Source organism: Lissotriton helveticus, chromosome 6, assembly GCF_964261635.1.
Source record: "Lissotriton helveticus chromosome 6, aLisHel1.1, whole genome shotgun sequence".
NCBI classification, from domain to species: domain Eukaryota; kingdom Metazoa; phylum Chordata; class Amphibia; order Caudata; family Salamandridae; genus Lissotriton; species Lissotriton helveticus.
In genome coordinates this window covers 852,842,197-852,862,922 of record NC_136067.1, presented here as the reverse complement: position 1 = coordinate 852,862,922, position 20,726 = coordinate 852,842,197, and the positions used below count along the sequence as shown (strand labels likewise).

The window sequence follows — 20,726 nt, the reverse complement described above, 5'->3', positions numbered from 1 at the left end:
GTCCTCAGAACTAGACCTTCCTTCCCAAGGTGATTACTTCTTTCCACATTGGTCAGACCATCACTTTGCCCACCTTTTTTCCGCCTCCGCATCCTTCAAAGGAGGAAGAGAGGCTCCACCTTTTGATTCCAAAATGTGCGCTTTCCTTCTGTTTGGATTGCACCAAACAATTCCAGGTGGATGACCTGCACTTTTTTGGCTACGTGGGCGCCAAGAAAGGTCAGGCCATGCTCAAGCGGACCATCTCCAGGTGAGTAGTTTTGTGCATCAAAGCTTGCTATTCTATGGCCAAGAAGGAGCCTCCAGTGGGACTGCACGCCCATTCCACCAGTGTGACGGTAGCAACCCCTGCTTTGGGATGGGGAGTCCACCTTAATGACATCTGTCAGGCAGCTACGTGGGTATCTCTGCACACGTTCACCAATCACTACTGCCTGGACAGCCAAGTCCAAAGAGACGTCTTCTTCTGCCTTTCTGTTCTCCAGGATTTTCTGGTATGAACTTAGTTCGCAGACCCACCTCCGGGTTTGGTATTGCTGGGGTATGTATTCTAAGGTAAGGAATCTATAACAAACTGTTTTTTCCAGATAAACAAGTTACTTACCTTCGTTAACGATCTATCCGTAAGAAACATAGGTCAGTTATAGATTCCTTACCGCCCCACCCATCCTCTCTGTTTTAGGAACTGGCTTCTAGGGTTAAGGACTTCCTTTCAGGGTTCTAGTTTTGAGCATCAGTGGTCAGTGTCTTGCATGGCTCTGCGCGTCTGGCGTAGAATGTCGTGTAAAAGAACTGATGTCGGCGCATGAGGCTGGCATCTATGTAGCTACTACGATTTCATCCCTGTGACCACGTCTCCAACAACAAACATGGAGTCGACCTACGCCACCTTACGACGTGCAGGGGTACTGTTGATGACTTTCCGGATCCAGTCTGATGCCTGGGGGTAATTCTAAGGTAAGGAATCTATAACTAACCTATGTTTCTTACAGATATATCGTTACCGAAGGTAAGTAACTTGTTCTGTAGGCATTAGGTATCCTCCCTCAATGTTTCTTGTTCCATGCCACCTATCAGAGAGTCAAGGCAGAGTAGCCTGATATCTTGCTAGAGAATGCTAGTAGCCTTTTTTGCCATACCTGATCCTCAAAGCATGCACATTTTTGTGATAAAGTGCTTACCAGTAGGGGGAGGGTGGATTAAGAAAATGTACCTTTCTTTTAGTAAACCTTGTGAAACGATAACAGACCTCACTGCAGCCTACTTGATAATCCAATTCTGCGCAGGGCCTGTTTAATCAATCTCAACATCATCAACTCTGTCCCATTCCCCACTGGCACCCAACAAAGTGCTTAGATGACCAGCCGAAAATGATGCCTTTGTTTAATAGTAGAGATAGGAGTTTCGTACGAGCTACAGTTTATTGATTATCTTCTGGTTTTTTTACCTGTCTATTGTAAACTACAGTAGTTGACCAAGGATCATCGCCAGTGGGCTTCACTGGATTTTGAGAGAGGGCTGAATGTTCTACCATGGAAGGCAGTCTGGGCCCCTATAGTGTTAATCTGCCTCTTATAGGACAGCTGAGAGCCAATTATAAGTTGCACCTTTCGGACTATCTTATCTGGTGGTGGTGGGGGGGGGGGGTTGAGTTGTGATTGGAAACAATGGATCAACAAAGAGTTAGATGGATCACTAGAACAATAGCTCGGTCCTATTTTTAGACCCCTTCAATGCATGGTTGATTTTGAGGCAATCGTACATACTCGCTAATTTGATGTAGTGTGAAGTAGTTTTGTCTAATAAAAAAATCTCATTATTATTACAGGGAATTTATAATTGATGGGCTGTCAGTGGAGAGGAACCACGTTCTTGTTCGAATGAATCTTGTTGGAGGACCATCCGAGCGAATTTTGCCCTCAAGGCTTCTTCGCCAGGTTAGAGGAAACATGTTTTTCTTGCGTGACGTTTCTCTGCAAAAAAGTGTTTTTTAAAATAAACGCAGTAAAGAAAATCGGTGGTTCTGCTTCGCATCATTCCGCCAGACAACTTCCTTGCATTTGGGGAGTAGTAGGAGGGGGTCGGGATCAGCTTTACGTTACTGCAGGTACTTGCTTATAAAGTGTTCCTGTATTCCCTATGTAATAGGTAGACAATGTGGCATAACAACCAGAGCAGCCGACTTTTGCTGGAGAACCAGGTTAGAGTCTGGTGGGAGGCTCAAGCATCCTGTGATTCTGGGCAAATCACTTCGGGCCAGATGTACAACCGTTTTTTGCAGTCGTTAAGGGGTTTTAGGCCCATTTGCAACTGCAAAAAACGTGTGGCCCATGTAGCAACCCTATTTTGAGAGTCGCTAATCAATTAGCGGCTTGCAAAATACGGTTAGTGACTCACTATTAGGAAGGGCCGTTCCAAGGGCGTCCCTTCTTAATAGCGACTCCAAAACCAATGTATGAATGTTTTGCGACCAAAATTACGGTTGCAAAACACTCGCAGTTTACCAACCTTCTCAGAAGGGTGGTTACCACCCTTCTCAGAAGGGTGGTAAGTCACTCGTAAATGGGAAGGGGTCCCCAGGGACCCCTTCCCCTTTGGGAATGCGTGCGCAATTATTTTTTAAGGTCAGGCAGTGGTCGAGGAACCAGTGCCTGCCCTTAAAAAATTAAGCTTAAAAGTTTCATTTTTATTTTTTAAATGCATCCCGTTTTCCTTTAAGGAAAACGGGCTACATTTGAAAAAAAAACCTGCTTTATTTAAAAGCAGTCACAGACATGGTGGGCTGCTGACCCCAGCAGGCCACCATCCCTGGGAGTGCTAGCCATTCCCAATGGGGTTGCAAATTGCGACTGCCTCATTAATATTCATGAGGCATGCAATTTGCGACCCCATTGGGAATCGCAAACAGTGTCTCAGACACTGTTGTACATAGCATTTTGCAACTCGCAAATTGCGACTCGCAAATTTGTCGCAATTTGGGAGTCGCAAAATGCTATGCTCGTACATCTGGCCCTTAATCTCCCCGTGCCTAAAATGTGGTTTGTTTTTTAAATGAATGTGTCCTGTAATGCAACTGGTGCTCATGAAAAGCGCCATGATGCCTTCGGGTCCAGTTTGCGCTATATAATACTGCATAAAAAAAAACACGTAAAAAAAACTATGAAATCCAGCGAGCATTACCTGATCTTTAACAGTGGTAGAAGCATTTTCTCTGCTGTATCCCCTGCTAGTCCTCTGTATATCCAATCTGCCATCTGATATAGGTGTGCGTCTCATCAGTATTCTCACTGTGCATTGTTTGTTAAGCAGGTTTCCTTAAGTGCTGCGCTCCCCTGCTGCCTGCTGCCCTTGCAAGGATGAGATAGAAATTACTGTCAGCCCAGAAGAGGCAGCAGGATTGATGCGCAAAATTGGAAATACAGTATTTCTCTTGAAAGCTGTAATTTTGCTTTCAGTGATAAAATGGTAACATCAAAATTGGCAATACCGGTGATTCAGAGTTAACTGTTACAAATGGTCTGGCCCTAACAGCGATTGGATTTTCTATCATTTTCTTTTTCTTTTAATTGTAGCAAATTGGTGCATTAAATTGTAGTATTCAATATGATTCTGACAGACGTAGCAGATGGCGGTAGCAGAAATTATTAATATCTGAACTTTTCAGCAGACTGCGGTAGGAAGCCTGCAATTAAATTATCTCACTGTTTCCTCTTTATCGCTCCTTTGTCTAGGGCAACGATCCATATCCGTGGCCAATGTTTTCATCATGCCCTGTGCCAGAGTTCTATCTCTCTGCAACCCCTAAAAAAGCAGACGCGATACCAGGTAAATTGCACTTACTAGTAATTGCTGATCCATTGAAATGTATGTTCATTGCTGTTAATAACCTTCGTATTTATTGCACTGTGAGGGATTCTGTTTTTTCTTCTGAGCTCGTTGCCTTTCACTGTACTGCTTCTTCTTGGTGACTATTCAGTTTAGAAGTACTATTTTTATTCCACCAACCACAGACTCTTCTGCAGCAGATTAGATATGTTATGTTATGTTATGTTGTCTTGTAAAGTGCATGGCTACCCCAGCAATGGGGCGTCCCAGCGCTGTAGACCACTGGGGAACCCGTCCTGGCTTTCCCTGTGAGATGATCCCTGCTGGGTATCTCCAAGGTGAAACCAGGCATCCCCGGTGTATGTGGGGGGCCGTTGTGGAGATGAGGCAAGCTAATGCCCAGAGTTGCCGAGTGTGATCCCTGGTTAGAGTAGGCACCGAAGCGAGAATTATCGAGTCCGCTGACCCTGGTCCACGACCCTGCCGCGTCGGGAATTGAACCCTGGTCCCGGGCCGTCCTCTGCTTCCGGGTCTGCCGCCTCTAACCAGTGAGCCACACCACTCCATGTACCAGAAGTAGTAAATTACCTATACAAGCATATCTATGGCACAATTTGTTTTGAAGAAATCCTACTGATGCCAGAACCAGTTGATGATTCACTCACGATCTCTCTTTCTCCGATGCTCTTAAAGACACCTTTCCTTAATTCCTCATGCGGAGTGCCTCGCATGTTGCTCCGTTAGCTCCACTTCACAGAGTTTCCAATGCTGAGACTTTCCATTACTCTGGGGCTCAAAGCTGATGGGAATGACGGTGAAATCTCGAGCGCCCCTCGGTGATGAGGGCTTACCAGGGAATGGGTAATCCTATGCCCAGAACTGTGGTAAATATGCATTTCCCCCTATAGTTTCACTCCGATATTTTAGCCTGTTTTGTAGACTGAATCAATGGATGGTATGCAGCGTGCCTTCGGAATTTTCTGCAGATTTTGTAATTCCTGATTGGGTTAGTAACTCTGTTATGGTCTCTGGGCCACATGTATCAAAGGATTTTACCCATTCTGTGTCTATGGGAAAATGTGTTCGTACATATGACCCTGTATCTGGAAATCAAATGGTGTGGACTGGAACATGCTTCTCTTTAAGAATGACCTGACCTGCAAGCAGAGTAAAGATGCACAGATCCTCAAAGAAATGTTTGATTCCTTCACCTAGGTAAAGTACAGTGTTTTGGCCACCAGCCAAGAGTTTGGCGGACAGGCATTCTTTCACAAACGTGACGGATATCCCAGCATTCTGCCACAAACGTGACAGATATCCCATCCGCCTTATTATAAGTTTATTAGGAAATAATGCACTTGTAATAATGATGGCGGGATATCCATCATGTTTGTGATGGTGTACCCATATGCCAAATGTAAATTAGACCCAATATACTAAGTTCACTTCCTGCCAGTGAGGTATTGATGCATCTCCATCAGTGACCGTCTCTCTTTGTCATGGTAGCCACCATCATTGACCCAGTGCAAAAGGTGTAAGTCGCCACCTGCAAAGTCAAAGAAAGAACTCAATATAAAGAGGATCTATACAGCAGTGCCTGGCAACTTCCAACTGCACACTTTTATTACTGTCTCTGGGAAGATTAAGAAGTTGCCACAAGCAGATGATCTTTCTGGTTGTAGACCAACCCCCTGCTCTGGAGGCTCCATTAGATCGTCAAGTTGAGTGCTGCTCCTCATTTAGAGACAGAGACCAAAAACCACCACTACACTAAGGGGGAGAGCAAATCTGTCCTTCTCAAAATGGTGCTGACATGTCAAGTCCACCTTTCTCCATGGATGTGGACCAGTAGGTTGAAGCCTTCACTTGCTTCGGAGACTAACATCATGGAGTCAAGAACAGCTCTTCCTGTGAATAGTCTGTATTGGAACCCCAACGTAACGCCTCTTCCACTACAGAGGATGAGCCCCACTTATTGCAGCCCCAACCTGACTCTTCTCCCACTACATGTCTTTGAGCCCCACTTCCACACTTTGCAGGTAAGCACAGTGATAGGGAGTGTCACGCTGCCAAAGGAGTAGATTCTTGACACAGGAAGAAGCATCAAAGACAGTTGTGCTTTACTGTTGCTGCCGTCCCCAAAAGCTGCTCTGAAACAATGCATAAGAAAAAAGAAGATGCACCAAGAGTCATTTGCCCTGCCAAGGTAGCTTCTTTAGACATGTAGCTGGATAAGTTGGTTTGGGAGGCTTGATCAACTACAGAGTCGCACCGTATGTACTACTATGTGACCCTGTCACCTGCTTTGATGACCGATTGCTAAGGAAATATGACTCAGACCTATTGTTAAGGAAATATGGCTCAGCACTGTTACCTATGGTGCAAATGTTGGGCTTTCAGTAGTCTGTAACGGTGGTGCATCTTCTCAGGATACAGCCTATAGCTAGATGTTCCCAATTGTAGGCTCAAAAGCCGACACATCAAAATTGTCTTGCCCTTCTGACAAGCTTCAGCCGGATCACCAGTTGCCACACTCCTCGCAGTACCATGTAGCGATGGCTATCAGCAAACAGAAGTTTCTAGGAGTACTTATTCAAAGTTGCCAACTTAGAGTAAGTGATGGACTTAACACTGTGAAAAGACTCGCATTAGTTTTTAAAATGTAATGATGTGAATCACTTCTTAAATTTGACAGTTTTGTCTATAGTAATTAATTGTAACTTTGCTGTTTTTGGGATTTTTGCTGCAGCAATTGAAAAATTAATTTCACCCCTGATGAAGGACTTTTGTGGTCTAAATTGCATTGAACAGTCCAATGAGAACTCAATTTGAAATACAATATGATTTTGAAGAATTACATGTACGATCTAATAATATTGATAGAATTCCAAAGAAATACTGTTTGTTTAATGTGTTTGATAATGTAACTGAAGGAGAAAAAGAAATACACATTAAGTGGGAAAAGTAGATTTTTGCTGATCCCAATGAAACAACTTACAAAGTTGGGTGTTGCACGAATTCATGTTTGTGCGTTTCTTTGCCAGGGATGATAAGCTAAAATTGAGATGACCGTGATTAGAACACCAAGAAGCTCTGGAAAGTATCATTTGTGACAAATAGGATGGACATAGTCCTCCCTTCTTCTAAGGTTAAGAAGAATCTTGGTTTTAGAAAGCATAATTACCATTCCTTTGCAGTCTAATCTGGACTGTCACAAATGGCAGCCAGGGCAGTTTTCCTTGGGTCTGGTGCTCTGAAATTCAATTGAAAGCAAGAAACGTTTGTAGCGTTACCAGCATCTAGCCTCTATGGGACACCACACAATGGTCTTGGCTTTTTGAAAGTGGGACTGGTTCTAATTTTTCCATGTTCTTTACCCCTTTTTAATAAAGCTAGCTATGCTTTGCACGCAGCAGAGGCATGCTGTCAACACGACCTACTAAAGTATAAAAAAAAGTGATGGACATTGCATCCATCACTTTTTTTTCTTCAGTTAAGCTCAACCAGTGATAATTAATCGGGGCTGCATACCAGTCCATTATTATTTTACAGCCCATGCCACCTCAGTTTTGACCCAGCAATATGTAAATCAGACTTGACCCTACTCCAGTGGGAACAGCCCATACATTAGGATCTGGTGCGGGTTCTGATGTCTGACTCTGAATAGACTTCGGCAAGATCTTGATGTCACGCTGCAAAATCATGGAAATTCAACTGGCAGATTCCATGCAGGCTGGTTTCAGTCCTATCCCTCTTCTAGAGGAGATGTGCCCTCAGAGGCTCAATTGTCTTTTTGGCTAAGATTCTGATCAGAACAGATGTCTGATGTGTCCACGCGATCAAAATGATCGCGTTACATCACAACGCAGCTTTTACAACGTAAGTCGTTACCACGACTTGCGCTGTAGGGTGCTGGACTTAGGAATAGTATGATTTACTATTCCAACTCCAGCCTACGTACAGTAGGGAAGGTGTTGGAATAGTAAATCTACTATTCCTTAGTCTAGAGCGCCCTCCAGTGCAAGCCTTGGTAATGACTTGCGTAGTAAAATCTGCGTTGTGATGGCACTGCGGTATTTTGACCGCGTTGTAAAGATTGTTTACCGATCAGAACTTGCCTCTACCCAGAAATGATGAAGGTGATGGGGATGATTTAACGCCCTCCACCCCATCATGACAGCGATAATTTTTTCTTAGACTTACATCAGGCCAGTGGGATTGATACCTTTCCTGATTCAGGGTTAACTCAATTTGTCTGTCTAATCTCAATTTCAGTGGTAGTTCGACATGCAGTTGAAGTCTTGGGCCAAGAACTAATCTCCATGGAGATTAAGACAAATGTTCCTATGGAAATCATGCATCCTGAGGCAGCCAAATCTGAGCCCTTGCTCCCATTCAGAGGCACTCACTGATATTTTAATGGGCACCTGTTAAAAGCCTTGTTCGTCCTGACACCACTCCCTTTGTATAGGCAGGTGGCCAGATATCTCAGACTGGTGCCTAGTGATGTGGCTTACCTCACAAAACACCATACTCCTGAAAAGCCTGGGTCTTTAAGGTAGATCTGTAGATCCATGTTCCGTTCTTCCAGTTCCATCAGCTTGCGTCTGTGAGTTTCCAGTTCTTCTTCCCTGATGTCTCCACTGGTATCCAGGCTTGCTACTCGTTGGACAAATTCCACCAGATCCTTTTTAATGTCTTTAATGTTGGTAGCAACGTCATCTCAGAATGTGGCAATGTCTTTTCTAAGCTTGTCAAAGATGGCTTCCATGAATGGTTGTGTAACAGCTGCCAGCATATACTCGAGATCAAGGATTGTGTTGTGTGTGGCCGAGGCCGAGGGTTCCATAGTAGGTGTATCCCTGCTGGAGTCAAACTTTTTGGAGGCAGCTTTAGTGAGCAAGTCCTTTAGCATGGAGTCCTTCTTAGTTCTATGGACTGCTGTGGTGTAGCCTTGATTGGTACTCCAGTCAGCAGACGCTTGGGCTAGAGTCCGGTCACCATGTTGCGGGGTGAGGAGGATGGTACTCAAGTCTGCAGGCACCAGGGCTAGAGTCAACTGATCTTGGTGATATGCCAGCCACTATCTACAAGAGTTTGTTAGTCTAGTTTCTCTTTGTGGGGTCAGCGTTACTTTCCCTAGACTCCCCAGAGTAGTGTTTCTCCCCTGCTCCAGGTACCCTTCAGTCCACTAAGCTGGGATCGTTGCTCGTTGCTGGGGTAGTGGAGATCCCTTTGAGTTGCAGTAGAGGGGGTGTAAGTGAGTGGAGTCCGGAAGGCAGCTGGAGCAGTTTCCACCCGGCACCCCTTGAGTGTGGTAGTTCTTCCTTGTGTCAGAGGTGTGGGGGTCCTGTTTAGCCATTCTAGTGTTCAGCCGACTCTGGAGGATGGTTCACTGATGTATCCCTCCCCTGGCTCACCGTAATATTGAGTGGGTGGGGCGGGGGTCTCTCCTAACCAGTAGTGCAGATCTGGTATCCACTGAGAATTCCGTTATGTTCTCTTGGGCCTCCAACTTCACGGCGGCCACCCTCAACCAGACACTGCACCTTGTTGCAGTTGTATCAGCTCTGGGAGGGAGGGGAGTGCTGTTGATAATCCAGTGCATATCTCCGAGGCCATTCAACAGTGCTGGGGCACAATCAAGTGCAGGTTGCAAGGGGAGCCCAAGGGGTGGCAGCACTGTGTTGCTCTGCTTTCTGCCGATGTTCAAAGGCTCCGCGCCAAAGGGCACAGCATCCGCCGGGAACCCCAACTGCCACAACTTCTGGCCTGGTCTCCTCCAGGCTCACCACTTAGGCCTTGTGGCTTGTGTCTCCCCACAGTAGGTCTCAGGCCGTACAGTTACCCTCGCTTCTCCTCGGGTCATCCAGAGTCTCGGGCTGCTGTAGAGGGCTCCCTCTAGTCTCAAATAGGTCCTTCTATTCTCGACAGGGTCAAGAGGCAGTCCCGGTGGGGGGGATTCTATAAGGTGCGAAGGGTGCTGACAGCTGGCGAGTGTGCACGTGTGAAGAACCTCACAGAAGTGCTCCTAGCAGGCTTCATCATTGCTATGACGACCCCCCCCCCCTCCCAGTCCCATATTTGCAGTTTAGACGCCCACTTTGTTACTTGTGTTGTCTGATTGTATATTTCTGAATTTCAAAGTGAGGCTGGTCTCCAAATACTTGTTATGCCACGTAACTGTGTAATCTGAATATTGTAAAACACCAGTGAACAGCTGGAAAACCCGCTTTCATGGTCCGCATGTCCATAACAGATGTTCAGCACCGGTGTGCCTTAACCATTACCTGGATAAGTTTCTTAAGTCCTTCATTTAAAGGTTGCTTGGCATTGCTGCAATTTTGGATAATGTGTGCCCCTTGTTACATAGCTCAAAAGAAAGTAGGCGTTTTCTGAGCGAAGGCATATAAATCTCAGTAGTGTCTGACTATAAATGTCGTTTATTTTAATCTTTGAAAGCCAAGGGACAAATATTTTTTGTTTGAGAGTATGCGTTTCGTTGGGAAAATATTTATGAGCAGAAAATTCATAAAAAGCAATTTATGTTCTAATTTATCTGCTTTGATTCTTGTAGCCAGGCCTGGAGACTACAATGAAACACTAGACAGTCATTTGTTATAGTTACTGTAGCTTGTCTAAGTGAAGGAATACCATATTATTCATGAGCGAGGCATTGAATGGCACCTGAAGGTTACTGTCTCGCTTGTAATCTGAATTGTGTTTTTTAGATACTCACCAGAGCATGCTGTAGAGTGTGATAATAACACAGCTGCCTTTCGTTTTTCACAAATCTAATTAGTTGGTAATAGACTATCCCCTAGATTCATCAAAGTCCCCTTTTGCGAGTCTGTAATAGCGATTATTAAGGAATCTCTATTACAGACTCTCAAAACGGGATTCATGTAAAAATCGCAATTTTTATTGCGATTCCTACAGCTTCCTTATTTGCGATTAGCAAATTGCTAATCGCAAATAAGGAATAACTCCCCATTCATTCCTATGGGCCTAAAGGCCCATAGGAATGAATGGGGAGTCAATCCTTATTTGCGATTAGCAATTAGCTAATCTCAAATAAGAATGCGATTTCAAGGGTGCCAGGGGTGTCCAAAGGACACCCTGTAGCACCCCTGAAATGGAAATGTAGCCTGATGTTGCGCACACACATGTCCAAAGGACATGTGTGTGTGTAACATACCACTTAGAAAAATGCACTAAAGTGCATTTTTCTAAGTTTTCGCTATTTACCACGAAGTCAGACTTCGCGGTAAATAGCGGCCGGAAATTGAGAATTCGCAATTTTTAAAAGTTTCATGAATTGCATTTAAGGAATCTCAAATAGAGGTTCCTTAAATGCTATACCTTACTAAAATGCGAATTCTGTATTAGCGATTTTTGCATTTGGGATGATGAATCCCAAATGCAAAAAGTGCGCAATTTCCCTTGATGAATCTGGGTGATATTTCTAAATGTTTTTAAAACACAACCTATTGCATGCATTAGCAAGCTTTCCTATCGGGTGATTGAATAATATTCCAGAAAGTGCGACATTAAGTGGCATAATGACCAACAATAAAGCAAAATTAGTGCAGGTACAATTCTCTAATTACAAACTAAAGATACAAGTCCTTCTAAGATCAGGTGCATGCTTCCTTTTTTTCAGTAGTTCTAAAGCGGATAAAATGGTTGAAATAGAGTGATAATAGTGAATAAATAGCAACTAATTATATCAACTAATTATCAAAAGGCTGAGCAAAGTGCTCTGTAGCCTTAATTTTATTGATACCAATATTACAGAGTTTATAATAAAGATTACATCGACAGATAGATTGTAAGATACAAAGTCTCTGGAGTGGTACATCATTGTGATACCCACTTCGCCAACCCAGAAGCTTAAGCTGGCATATTGTGATAGGAATATAAACCGGGCAAGTGTAGAAAAGACAGCTTCAAATCATGCTGCAGTGTTGAAGTATTGCATGTTGTACATGAGAATGTATTACTAGGTAATCTGGGCAAGAGCACCAAACCGTTATCTCTAAAGAATTCAACTACACCATATTAAGAGAAAGAAAACCACAGAAATGGTACATTTCCTGGATTTTTCCAGAATCAAAATAAGCTATCAAGTACAATCAAAGCAGAATTTAATTCCAAGCCAACCTCGGAAGGTAGACAGAAAATGTTTAATATTTCATTCTTCATGAGGTAGCCCAGACTACCCCATCCAATACCTCCTGAGTTTCATTGTGAGTAGTCTTTAGTCAGATGCTACCCTGGTGGCATGTTGATGCCATATAGAGGCCCAACAACCCATGAAAGATACATGGGTAGCTATCTACAACAGGTAACTTTGTCTATACTGAGTAAGGGCCTAGATAATGAAAGCGAAGCTCAAGCTGTAAAATATTTTTCTCAAAATCCCGCGGTGAAATGAAATCTCCTCTTCAATAGCGGCCCTTCTATAATGTTGTCTGGTGTGGACAAATAAAAAAAGATTATACCATGGACTACCTTTGGATGGCAAGGGGTGACATGGGGAAGCATTCAGAAATATAAATATATATATATATATATATATATATATATATATATATATATATATATATATATATATATATATATATATATCCCTGAAAAAACGGCGTTCCTCACGAGCACTCAGGCACCAGACGGACAGACCACAGTCCACTTAAAAGTCCAGAAAAGTTGATTTATTTAATTCATAAATCACCGTGATCTGCTCGAAGGACTTCTTGCAGCTATCTCAGCTTGAAGAGACGAGGCGAACCCAGAACTGGTGCATAAATATTTCATTGTGCTCTACACCATACCGCGTTTCAGCCTGAAAAGGCCTTGATCACATGACAACGTACAAAGGGCGGGATCCTCCTTTTTAAAGTGCAACATGCCAAAGTTAATAGACATAGAAGACATAATGTTCTGAATTTACAATGCGCAGCAATTAGATTCACAATTCAGTACTGTTTGAGTCAGTAAAATCAGTCAAACAAACACAGGTCTGGAAACAATTATCACAATTAGCAGCAATTTAGAATAATTATAAAACATATAAATAAATAAATATGCTTTAAAATATAAATACTCCACATCATTGCTGATAAAAACCTGTGTGTACACATCAATAGATAAATACATGGCTAAAATAAGATTGAGTAAAATCCTGTTTGGAAAGTAAAAACTAGGATATACGTGATCTTAAACGAAGCCTATGTCATTTGGGTTATCAATAGGATGCAACCAAAGTGTTCACCTATAATAATAAGGGACACCGAGTAATACAGCCCAAATGGGCAACCTGATATTGCTGTGCAAAAACAGCTGTGCAAAATACACAAATAACTAATGGCATGAAAAAATAGTGCAACCAAGTGATAACATTGAAGAGTAAAAAGTGATTTAAAAATTAATGTGAAGAGGCAGCTAGTTGATATATACAAAATACACAGTGACAGGCAAATTACTAATTCAAATTAAGGACTTATCAATATGTAAAACAGTCCTCATTCGCATTTAGACCATTTGGAGTTTTGGTATCCAGCAAAATTATGTGCCTGGTCTCTAATTTCCGAAGCAAAGACTCTCGATCACCTCCCCTCCTCTGAGGTGGAACCGTATCGATAACAAAATACCTGAGCTCTTCAGGATTCTTATTATGACACTCCTCAGATATATATATATATATATATATATACTTTATCAGCTGGCATCCGGCCTCCCTCGCACAGACTCTCTGTGGCCTTTACCCTTATACTCATATTTCTATATCATTTGCCTCAAATTCTATTACTATCCTTGTCCTGCCTCACAAATCCTTTCTCATGTGTATTAGTGTGGCATCCCATTTGTTTTTCTGCTTTAAGTGTTGTATGTTTCCTGTAGGATAGCTAAAATACAATCAGGTGATTCAAGGGCATCATTTCATGTACCTTTATAGAGCTGGTGTGATGTGCTGCTTGTGCAGGAAATTATACATAGCCCACCAGGAGCACTGAAATATTCCTCGGCCTTGTCAATATTCTCTGGGCAACTATAGAGTCAGAAAATCTACATCAGCCAACCTTGTTGTAACAAGATTGTTTTTTATACAAACCACAAGGTGGACCCGAGGACTAATAAAAAAAATAAGTCCTGACTTTTAACAGGAGGGGAGGGAAAATATCTGCATTTCCTCATGCAATCCTGACTTTAAGCAATCTATTCCTTGATGACTATGGGTACTGTTCCTTTGCCGCTGTCTGCTGTAAATCCAGAATGAATAATAGCCTGGTGCTTTGAGTCCACCAGTTGGGCTTGGAGAGTCGAGGTAACAACTGATTTAGAACTCGTGAAATGAAATGGAGGTTCGAGATTGGTGCTAGTTATTGAGCTGCTCCAGATTCCTTAAAGCTTGCTTGCACTCGTCACTTTCATCTAACAGGGGCTTCCCTCTAGCCTGCCAGGAAAGAATCAAAAGCACACAGTTGCTTAAACTTGCTTCAAGCACACAGTTGCTTAAACTAACATGTTCTTATTATTCGGAATGAGTAACCAAGTTCTTTTTTTGATGGAATGATATTCAGAATTTTTTGCCTAGAAATAGTCTGTGATATTGTTACACAGATTGTCTGTGGGAAACTGAACCACTATGAAAAAGGTAGTCAGAAGCTCCGCAGTTATGCTAAAAGTCCTTCGAAGTTATTCAGTATGTTGAGGATTTTATTCGTATTGAGCAGTCTTTTCTATCAGGAATTCAACGTTGGATGGAACATTAAAATGTATCGGTTGTATCAAACAAATTCTATGAGAGGCATGGGAAGACTTTATACGTCTGCTGCAGCATTATATAGTCTTTTGGTCAATGTGCACTTGAGTTGGAGTCTCGGATTTCCCTTGGGATCCCTCTGCCAGTCCAGTAGGAGAATGGTGGTTATGTGACCTGACGAAGTTGCCACAGTACTGTGATATTACCTACTGGCGGTCGCCAGTAGGTATATATAGTTAGGATTTTTTCTCTATGGGATTTTTGAAAATTCTATGTCTAATAACTTTGGCGTTTGTGGACGGAATTGGCTGAAATTTTCAGGAAAATGGCACATTTTGTTTCTGAGCAGCCCTTGAAAATTTGGGGGGGGTTCGTCAAGGGGGGGCCGAGAAAAAAGGGGGGTCCCAAAACGTGTTTTTAACATTGAGTTTTCCATAGGGCGGTTGGCCTCACTTTTAGCCCGAACGGCTGAATGGATTTGCACGAAACTTGGCAAAATTGTAGGGACTGGTAGCCCGATGTGCCTTTTGTAGGTCTCAATATATGTGCTCCAGTGGATTTTGAGAAATTAACGTTTAAAAAAAGATATATATCTGTAACAGCGGACCTGGCAGCGTCCCAGGACGCGTACTTTACGCGCAACGGAGCTTTGTGAAGCGAAGCCGATTGGTTCTCCGGCGTCTGTCAACATTCCAAAAAGTCCGTAGCGGCCGCCATCTTGTCTCTCGGTAGGATCGAGAGACAAGAGGAGGTCAAAACAAAGGGGGAAATAACTATAAGGGGGCATAGTAGATCCTCGCTGACCCCCTAGGTTTGATGTGGAGGTTTTAAAAGGGCCCCGCGGGGCAAAAAAAAAACAAAATAATAATAATCGAACGGCTGAATGGATTTGCACGAAACTTGGCAAAATATTAGGGACTGGTAGCCCGATGTGCCTTTGCTAGGTCTCAATATATGTGCTCCAGTGGATTTTGAGAAATTAACGTTCAAAAAAAGATATATATCTGTAACAGCGCTCCGCTTCGCGTACTTTTTGCGTTACGGAGCTTTGCGAAGCTGATTGGTTCTCCGGCGTCTGTCAACATTCCAAACAGTCCGTAGCGGCCGCCATCTTGTCTCTCGGTAGGATTGAGAGACAAGAGGAGGCCAAAGCGAAGGGGGAAATGACCATAAGGGGGCATAGTAGATCCTTCCTGACCTCTTAGGTTTGATGTACCATTTTGCCAAGTTTGGTGTAATTCCGTTCAGCCATTCAGGCTGTAGACGTATGTAAATGTCCTATGGAAAATTGCATGGGGAAAACACATTTGAAAGTGTTGAAATTTAGAACCAATTAAAATGTTACTTTGGTTTTGTATTTGTGTGTGATGAAAGTTAATTGGTTATGTATATATGTCAAATGAGAGGAAACCACAGCCATTTTGTGATACTACTGTCTGAGGTACATTTGTGAGGAATTTTTGGTGGTGAATTTCTGGTGTTTGATTTACACAGTACTAACACTTCTGCTACTTTTAAAAAGGTGAGTTGTTAATTTGTAAGGGGAACTATGTTGTACACTTGAAGATAATTTGAAAAATGTTTTCTGTTATTTATTTGCAGTCCTTCTGTTATACTAAATACTTGATAAAGTTAGTTTTATATTATGTATTACTAAAAACGATAAATGAAAGTGATTATTTTTTTCTGCAATTTACAGCAAGCAATTTCAAAATAAAATGGCTCACAATGAAGAGACCGTGGCAATTTCTTTTGAATTGTCCAACACATTGATTGAAATTGAGAGCACCAATAATGAAATATTGTCACAAGGAGGACATGACTTGTATGATTCCATTAGATTGATTGAAATGGACAGCACCAAGAATTAAATATTGTCACAAGGAGATGACTTGAATGATTCCACTACATTGATTGAAATTGAGAGCACCAATAATGAAATATTGTCACAAGGAGGAGATGACTTGTATGATTCCATTAGATTGATTGAAATGGACAGCACCAATAATGAAATATTGTCACAAGGAGGAGATGACTTGAATGATTCCACTACATTGATTGAAATTGAGAGCACCAATAATGAAATATTGTCACGAGGAGATGACTTGAATGATTCCACTACATTGATTGAAATTGACAGCACCAATAATGAAATATTGTCACAAGGAGGAGATGACTTGATTGATTTTTTTGATCAATCTCTTGATGGCGAATTTATCGAGTGTTTGGAGACCATAGAGTTACAAGAATCATCATTGGAGACTTTTAATGAGGACATTGCTGATGAGGACATGTTACTAGTTCTTTCAAATTTTGAAAATTCTGAAGAATAAATTTATATTTAGAAATCAAAAATTGTTTGAGACATTATTCATTTTAATTTTTAATTTATGAGGTTGTAGCGAAGTGATTGTAGTATAAAATGAGACTTATAGTATAGAGTGCAACATTTTTATGTTACATGGTAAGTTTACTCATATTTACTTCCCTTCTGCCACTATATTATCTCCAATGTGTATTTGACATCTCTTCTTCATCTCCGGCCTCCTTTCTCTCACTGTGTGTCTCCGATGCATCTTATCGCTGCTATTTTGTGTAATTACAGAAGAGAGTAAAATAAAATAGTTCGGAACGTGAAAAGGGGGCAAAGTAGAGTACTCCTCACCCCCTAGGCCTTTTTAGGCGGTCCCAAAAGGATCAGTTTCTGCTTTCCTGAGAGATTATGGTATGAGTTCCATATACCACAATAACTTGCATTACAACATGCAAGATATCTATCTCCTATTACCAACTTTTGGAGATATTCGCGCTAAGCGCGAATATCTCCAAAAAGTAACACCTGCCCTGAGCAGTTCTTAGCCATGTTATCCAATGGGAGGTGGATAACATGGCTAAGAGCATTAGCTCGGTAATGCATGAATATCGCTGAGTTTTTAGCGATATTCATGCATTGCGGCCGTTTATTATCGCATTTGCGATAAACCTTGATAATAGCAAGGTTTATCTTCGATAATTTCTGACGATGCTTAGTGGTAAAAAATTGGTTGGTAAGCATCGTTAGCGATAAATATCGCTTAACTTTGGTAATATGCCCCAACGTCTGTTAACGTTCGATTCGAAGGAAATGAGGAAGTGTTGAAAAACATTGTCTGCGCCATCTTGCCTTTTTTGAAATGCCACACTTTTGTCGTGCACGGCAGCCATTTTAGATGTCTTGACCAGACCCACTCTCTGCACGCTGTCGATTCGTAGCATGGCTCCTCACCCACGCAAGCATCTTCCCTAGGCACTGGTCACCACCGCTCTCTGTCTTATGCATGGGCAATAAACCTCCCCCCATCTGTGCTGCTCTTCCCTGAGAATCACACTCTGTGCCCGCCCGACACCTCCCTTTCGCCCTATTCACTACCGCACCCTCTGACACTCCTCTTTCTCTGTGTCCGATTGTCCAGGCTATCAGCTAGCCCTGCAGATGTAGTTTATGGCCCCAGCTGTAAAGAATCACCCCTCTTCAAAGGAGTTATAGTAGATCAAGGCCCACACCCGATGAGATCCGTCACACCACACGTGTTCCTACTATCTGAAAACCATCCTGTATTGTGATTGGGGAGGGGACCGAGCCTGAAGCGGAAGATTCCAGGAATGACTCTTTGTACATCAAAGTTTTTACAATTATGTGTCACATTAAAAATATATAGCACTCCAACAAAGTAGTAGGAATATAAAACTTTAATAACATATAAATATATACAAGAAAACAAAAACAGTAAAAACATTTAAACAACGAAGAGACCGTGGCAATTTCTTTTGAATTATCCAATAGATTTATTGAAATTGACAGCACCAATAATGAAATATTCTTGTCAGTAGCGGTCTGTTGTGCGAATAGTTCCAAGGCAGCAGAACGCGCTGAAATCTAGATGGCACGAAAGTGATGTCTAGTAAGTTGCCGCCCAGCAAAAAACGGCGTGGGGCGCCGCGGGGGTGAGTGAGTCCAGTAGGCACCACAGCTATTCTTACCGGCAATGCAGAATTACTGCTGGGGACAATGCCTGTGCTGTAGCAGGGTCACAGCAGAAACAAAAAGGATTCTGTTGAAGATGTTGTTGGTTTTCAATTTGAAAACAGTTCTGGTGTCAACTGCTATGCTAATGTAGTGGTTAATGTTTTGTTTTCTCTAGAAAATGTAAAAGAGGGGGAGGCAGTCCAAAGTTCCGTTAAAAGGGCAAAGGAAAGGATCGGTGGTTTGAACTATCAGTCAAAAAGGGGAGGGGGTGCAATAATTTTTCCTACCGGGTCACACTGTGCTTACACCGGAAGTGAGGTCTGCAGGATTCTAGTAATTCAAAGTGAGGCTGGCGCCAGCATGGGAGCGCCGACGTCCCGCGGATACAGTTTCGTCACTCCACGGGCGATCATGGCAGTCATTCCCCATCGGGGGTCGGAGACTCCCGCGGCTCCTCTAGAATCTTCAAGGTCGTGGAGGACTACGGTGGTGGAGTCAACCAGTGACCGGGCCATTTCTTTATGCTGGGCCCGCTCTTGCCAGGTCGACCGCCATTTTGAGAGTTCGGCAGCTACCGGCGATCGCGGGGTCACATGAGCGGACGGGCTCCACCCTGCCGGGCGAGACGTTGCAGCATGGCCACAGTGGAAGAACCCTTTTCCGGGCGCCTGGAGCGCTGAGGGTGCAGCTGGGAAGCCTCCACCTGGGGAGGCGGGAGAGGCCTGTTCGCACCGTCTCTCCCTCCCAGTGCACCCCACGGCGTCTCGCTTGAGATTTGTTATGGCCGGACCAGGCGATGAGGACGAGGGGGGGGGGGGGTCGGAGGCATGTGCAAGACATCCCCCCCCCAGTGTTGTCGCAGCCATTATAAAAGAAAGAAGTGTCCCGTCCGTCTTCGGGCCGGGCTTCCGGTGGATGTCGGCCGGACGCCCCTGGCTCTGGCCCCATGAACGGGTTTCTTGGTTTATCGGCTGCAGCCGGATCCCGTCGGCCTCGGCCCCCCGACCGTTGGTGGTCGGACCGGAAGAGCATGTGGCGGGACTACCTGCAACTCTCAAGGGCCACCGCGGCCGGACTGGGAGAGAGAGGGGAGGGTCGAGGAGACATTCCCCCCCCCTGCAACTGTTCAGCGTTGTAAAGGCAATCCCCTGGCCGGGTCCCGCTGGCCTCGGCCTCTCCTCCGGCTACACCCTACGTTAGGATCTCCTGGCCGAGGCGTGGCAGCAGGACCTGCCTTATATGGGCTGCTCCCGGCTGGGCGTAGCCGGAACCCTGCCCCACCTTGGAAGTTTCCAGAGTGGGGGTGGATGTTCTACTGACTTGCATTTTCCCTAGTCTATCGATTTTTTTGGCGTGGCAGGCGGTGGGACAGCGAGGGGTGATTTGGTTTCTCTTACTGTTTTTCTGGTCTCTCACCACTGGCATATTTTAACGTTTTCTTGTTTCTAGGACATTAATAGGTTTTATCATTACGTTATGTTATCGTTTCTTTGTTCGTTGTTTAATAAAAGTTCATGTTCATCAGTGGCCTACTGATTTTCGTTTTCCTATTTTTTTCTTTCCAGGTTGTTTCATGGTAAAGTTTCTGTTAACAGGATACAGTGATCACTTCGTTATTATTGCATATGTCCTTTTCACTAGGGGTGCTCTCTGGTCGGGCCAGATGACGTATCTCTAGTAAATGGTCCGGGTGAAAAAGGTGCATCAATCAGTGGGGAGTAGATAGGCATGACAGATTACAACGGGGGAGAACGGTCCGCATTACGTACCCTTTCACTACTTGCAAAGATTTTCCTACGTTTATTTGCAAACAGGGAATACCTCCAAAAAGAACTAATTCCCAAACAGTCAATGTTCGGACAATCAATCAATCAATGAGGAATGAAATAGGTACGACGTGTTAAAGGCTTGCGTTACCTACCCTTCACTATCTGCAAAGGGAGAGAGAATATTCCTATTCTTCCTCGTTTGCAGGTAGAGAAGATCCTTAAGAGAATTAACTTCGAACAATTCAATGCTCGATTGAAACAATCAACAAGGGGTACTGTGAACACAAATGAACGCCGCTTATATACATACGCATTGCTATTTTCAACAGGTTGTTCCTAATGTTTCTATTTTAGCGAGGTC

At 43.4% G+C, this 20,726-nt stretch overlaps 1 protein-coding gene across 2 annotated transcripts in view; it reads left to right on the top strand.

Annotated features, from left to right (window-relative positions):
* TBC1D32 (TBC1 domain family member 32) overlaps window positions 1-20,726 on the top strand; it is a 940,667-nt gene that overhangs the window by 648,931 nt on the left and 271,010 nt on the right. For both annotated transcript variants that reach the window (XM_078648467.1, XM_078648468.1), the window contains 2 exons: window positions 1,829-1,937; window positions 3,732-3,825. In XM_078648467.1, coding sequence (XP_078504593.1) covers window positions 1,829-1,937; window positions 3,732-3,825 — 203 coding nt within the window. The remainder of the gene's footprint in view (window positions 1-1,828; window positions 1,938-3,731; window positions 3,826-20,726) is intronic.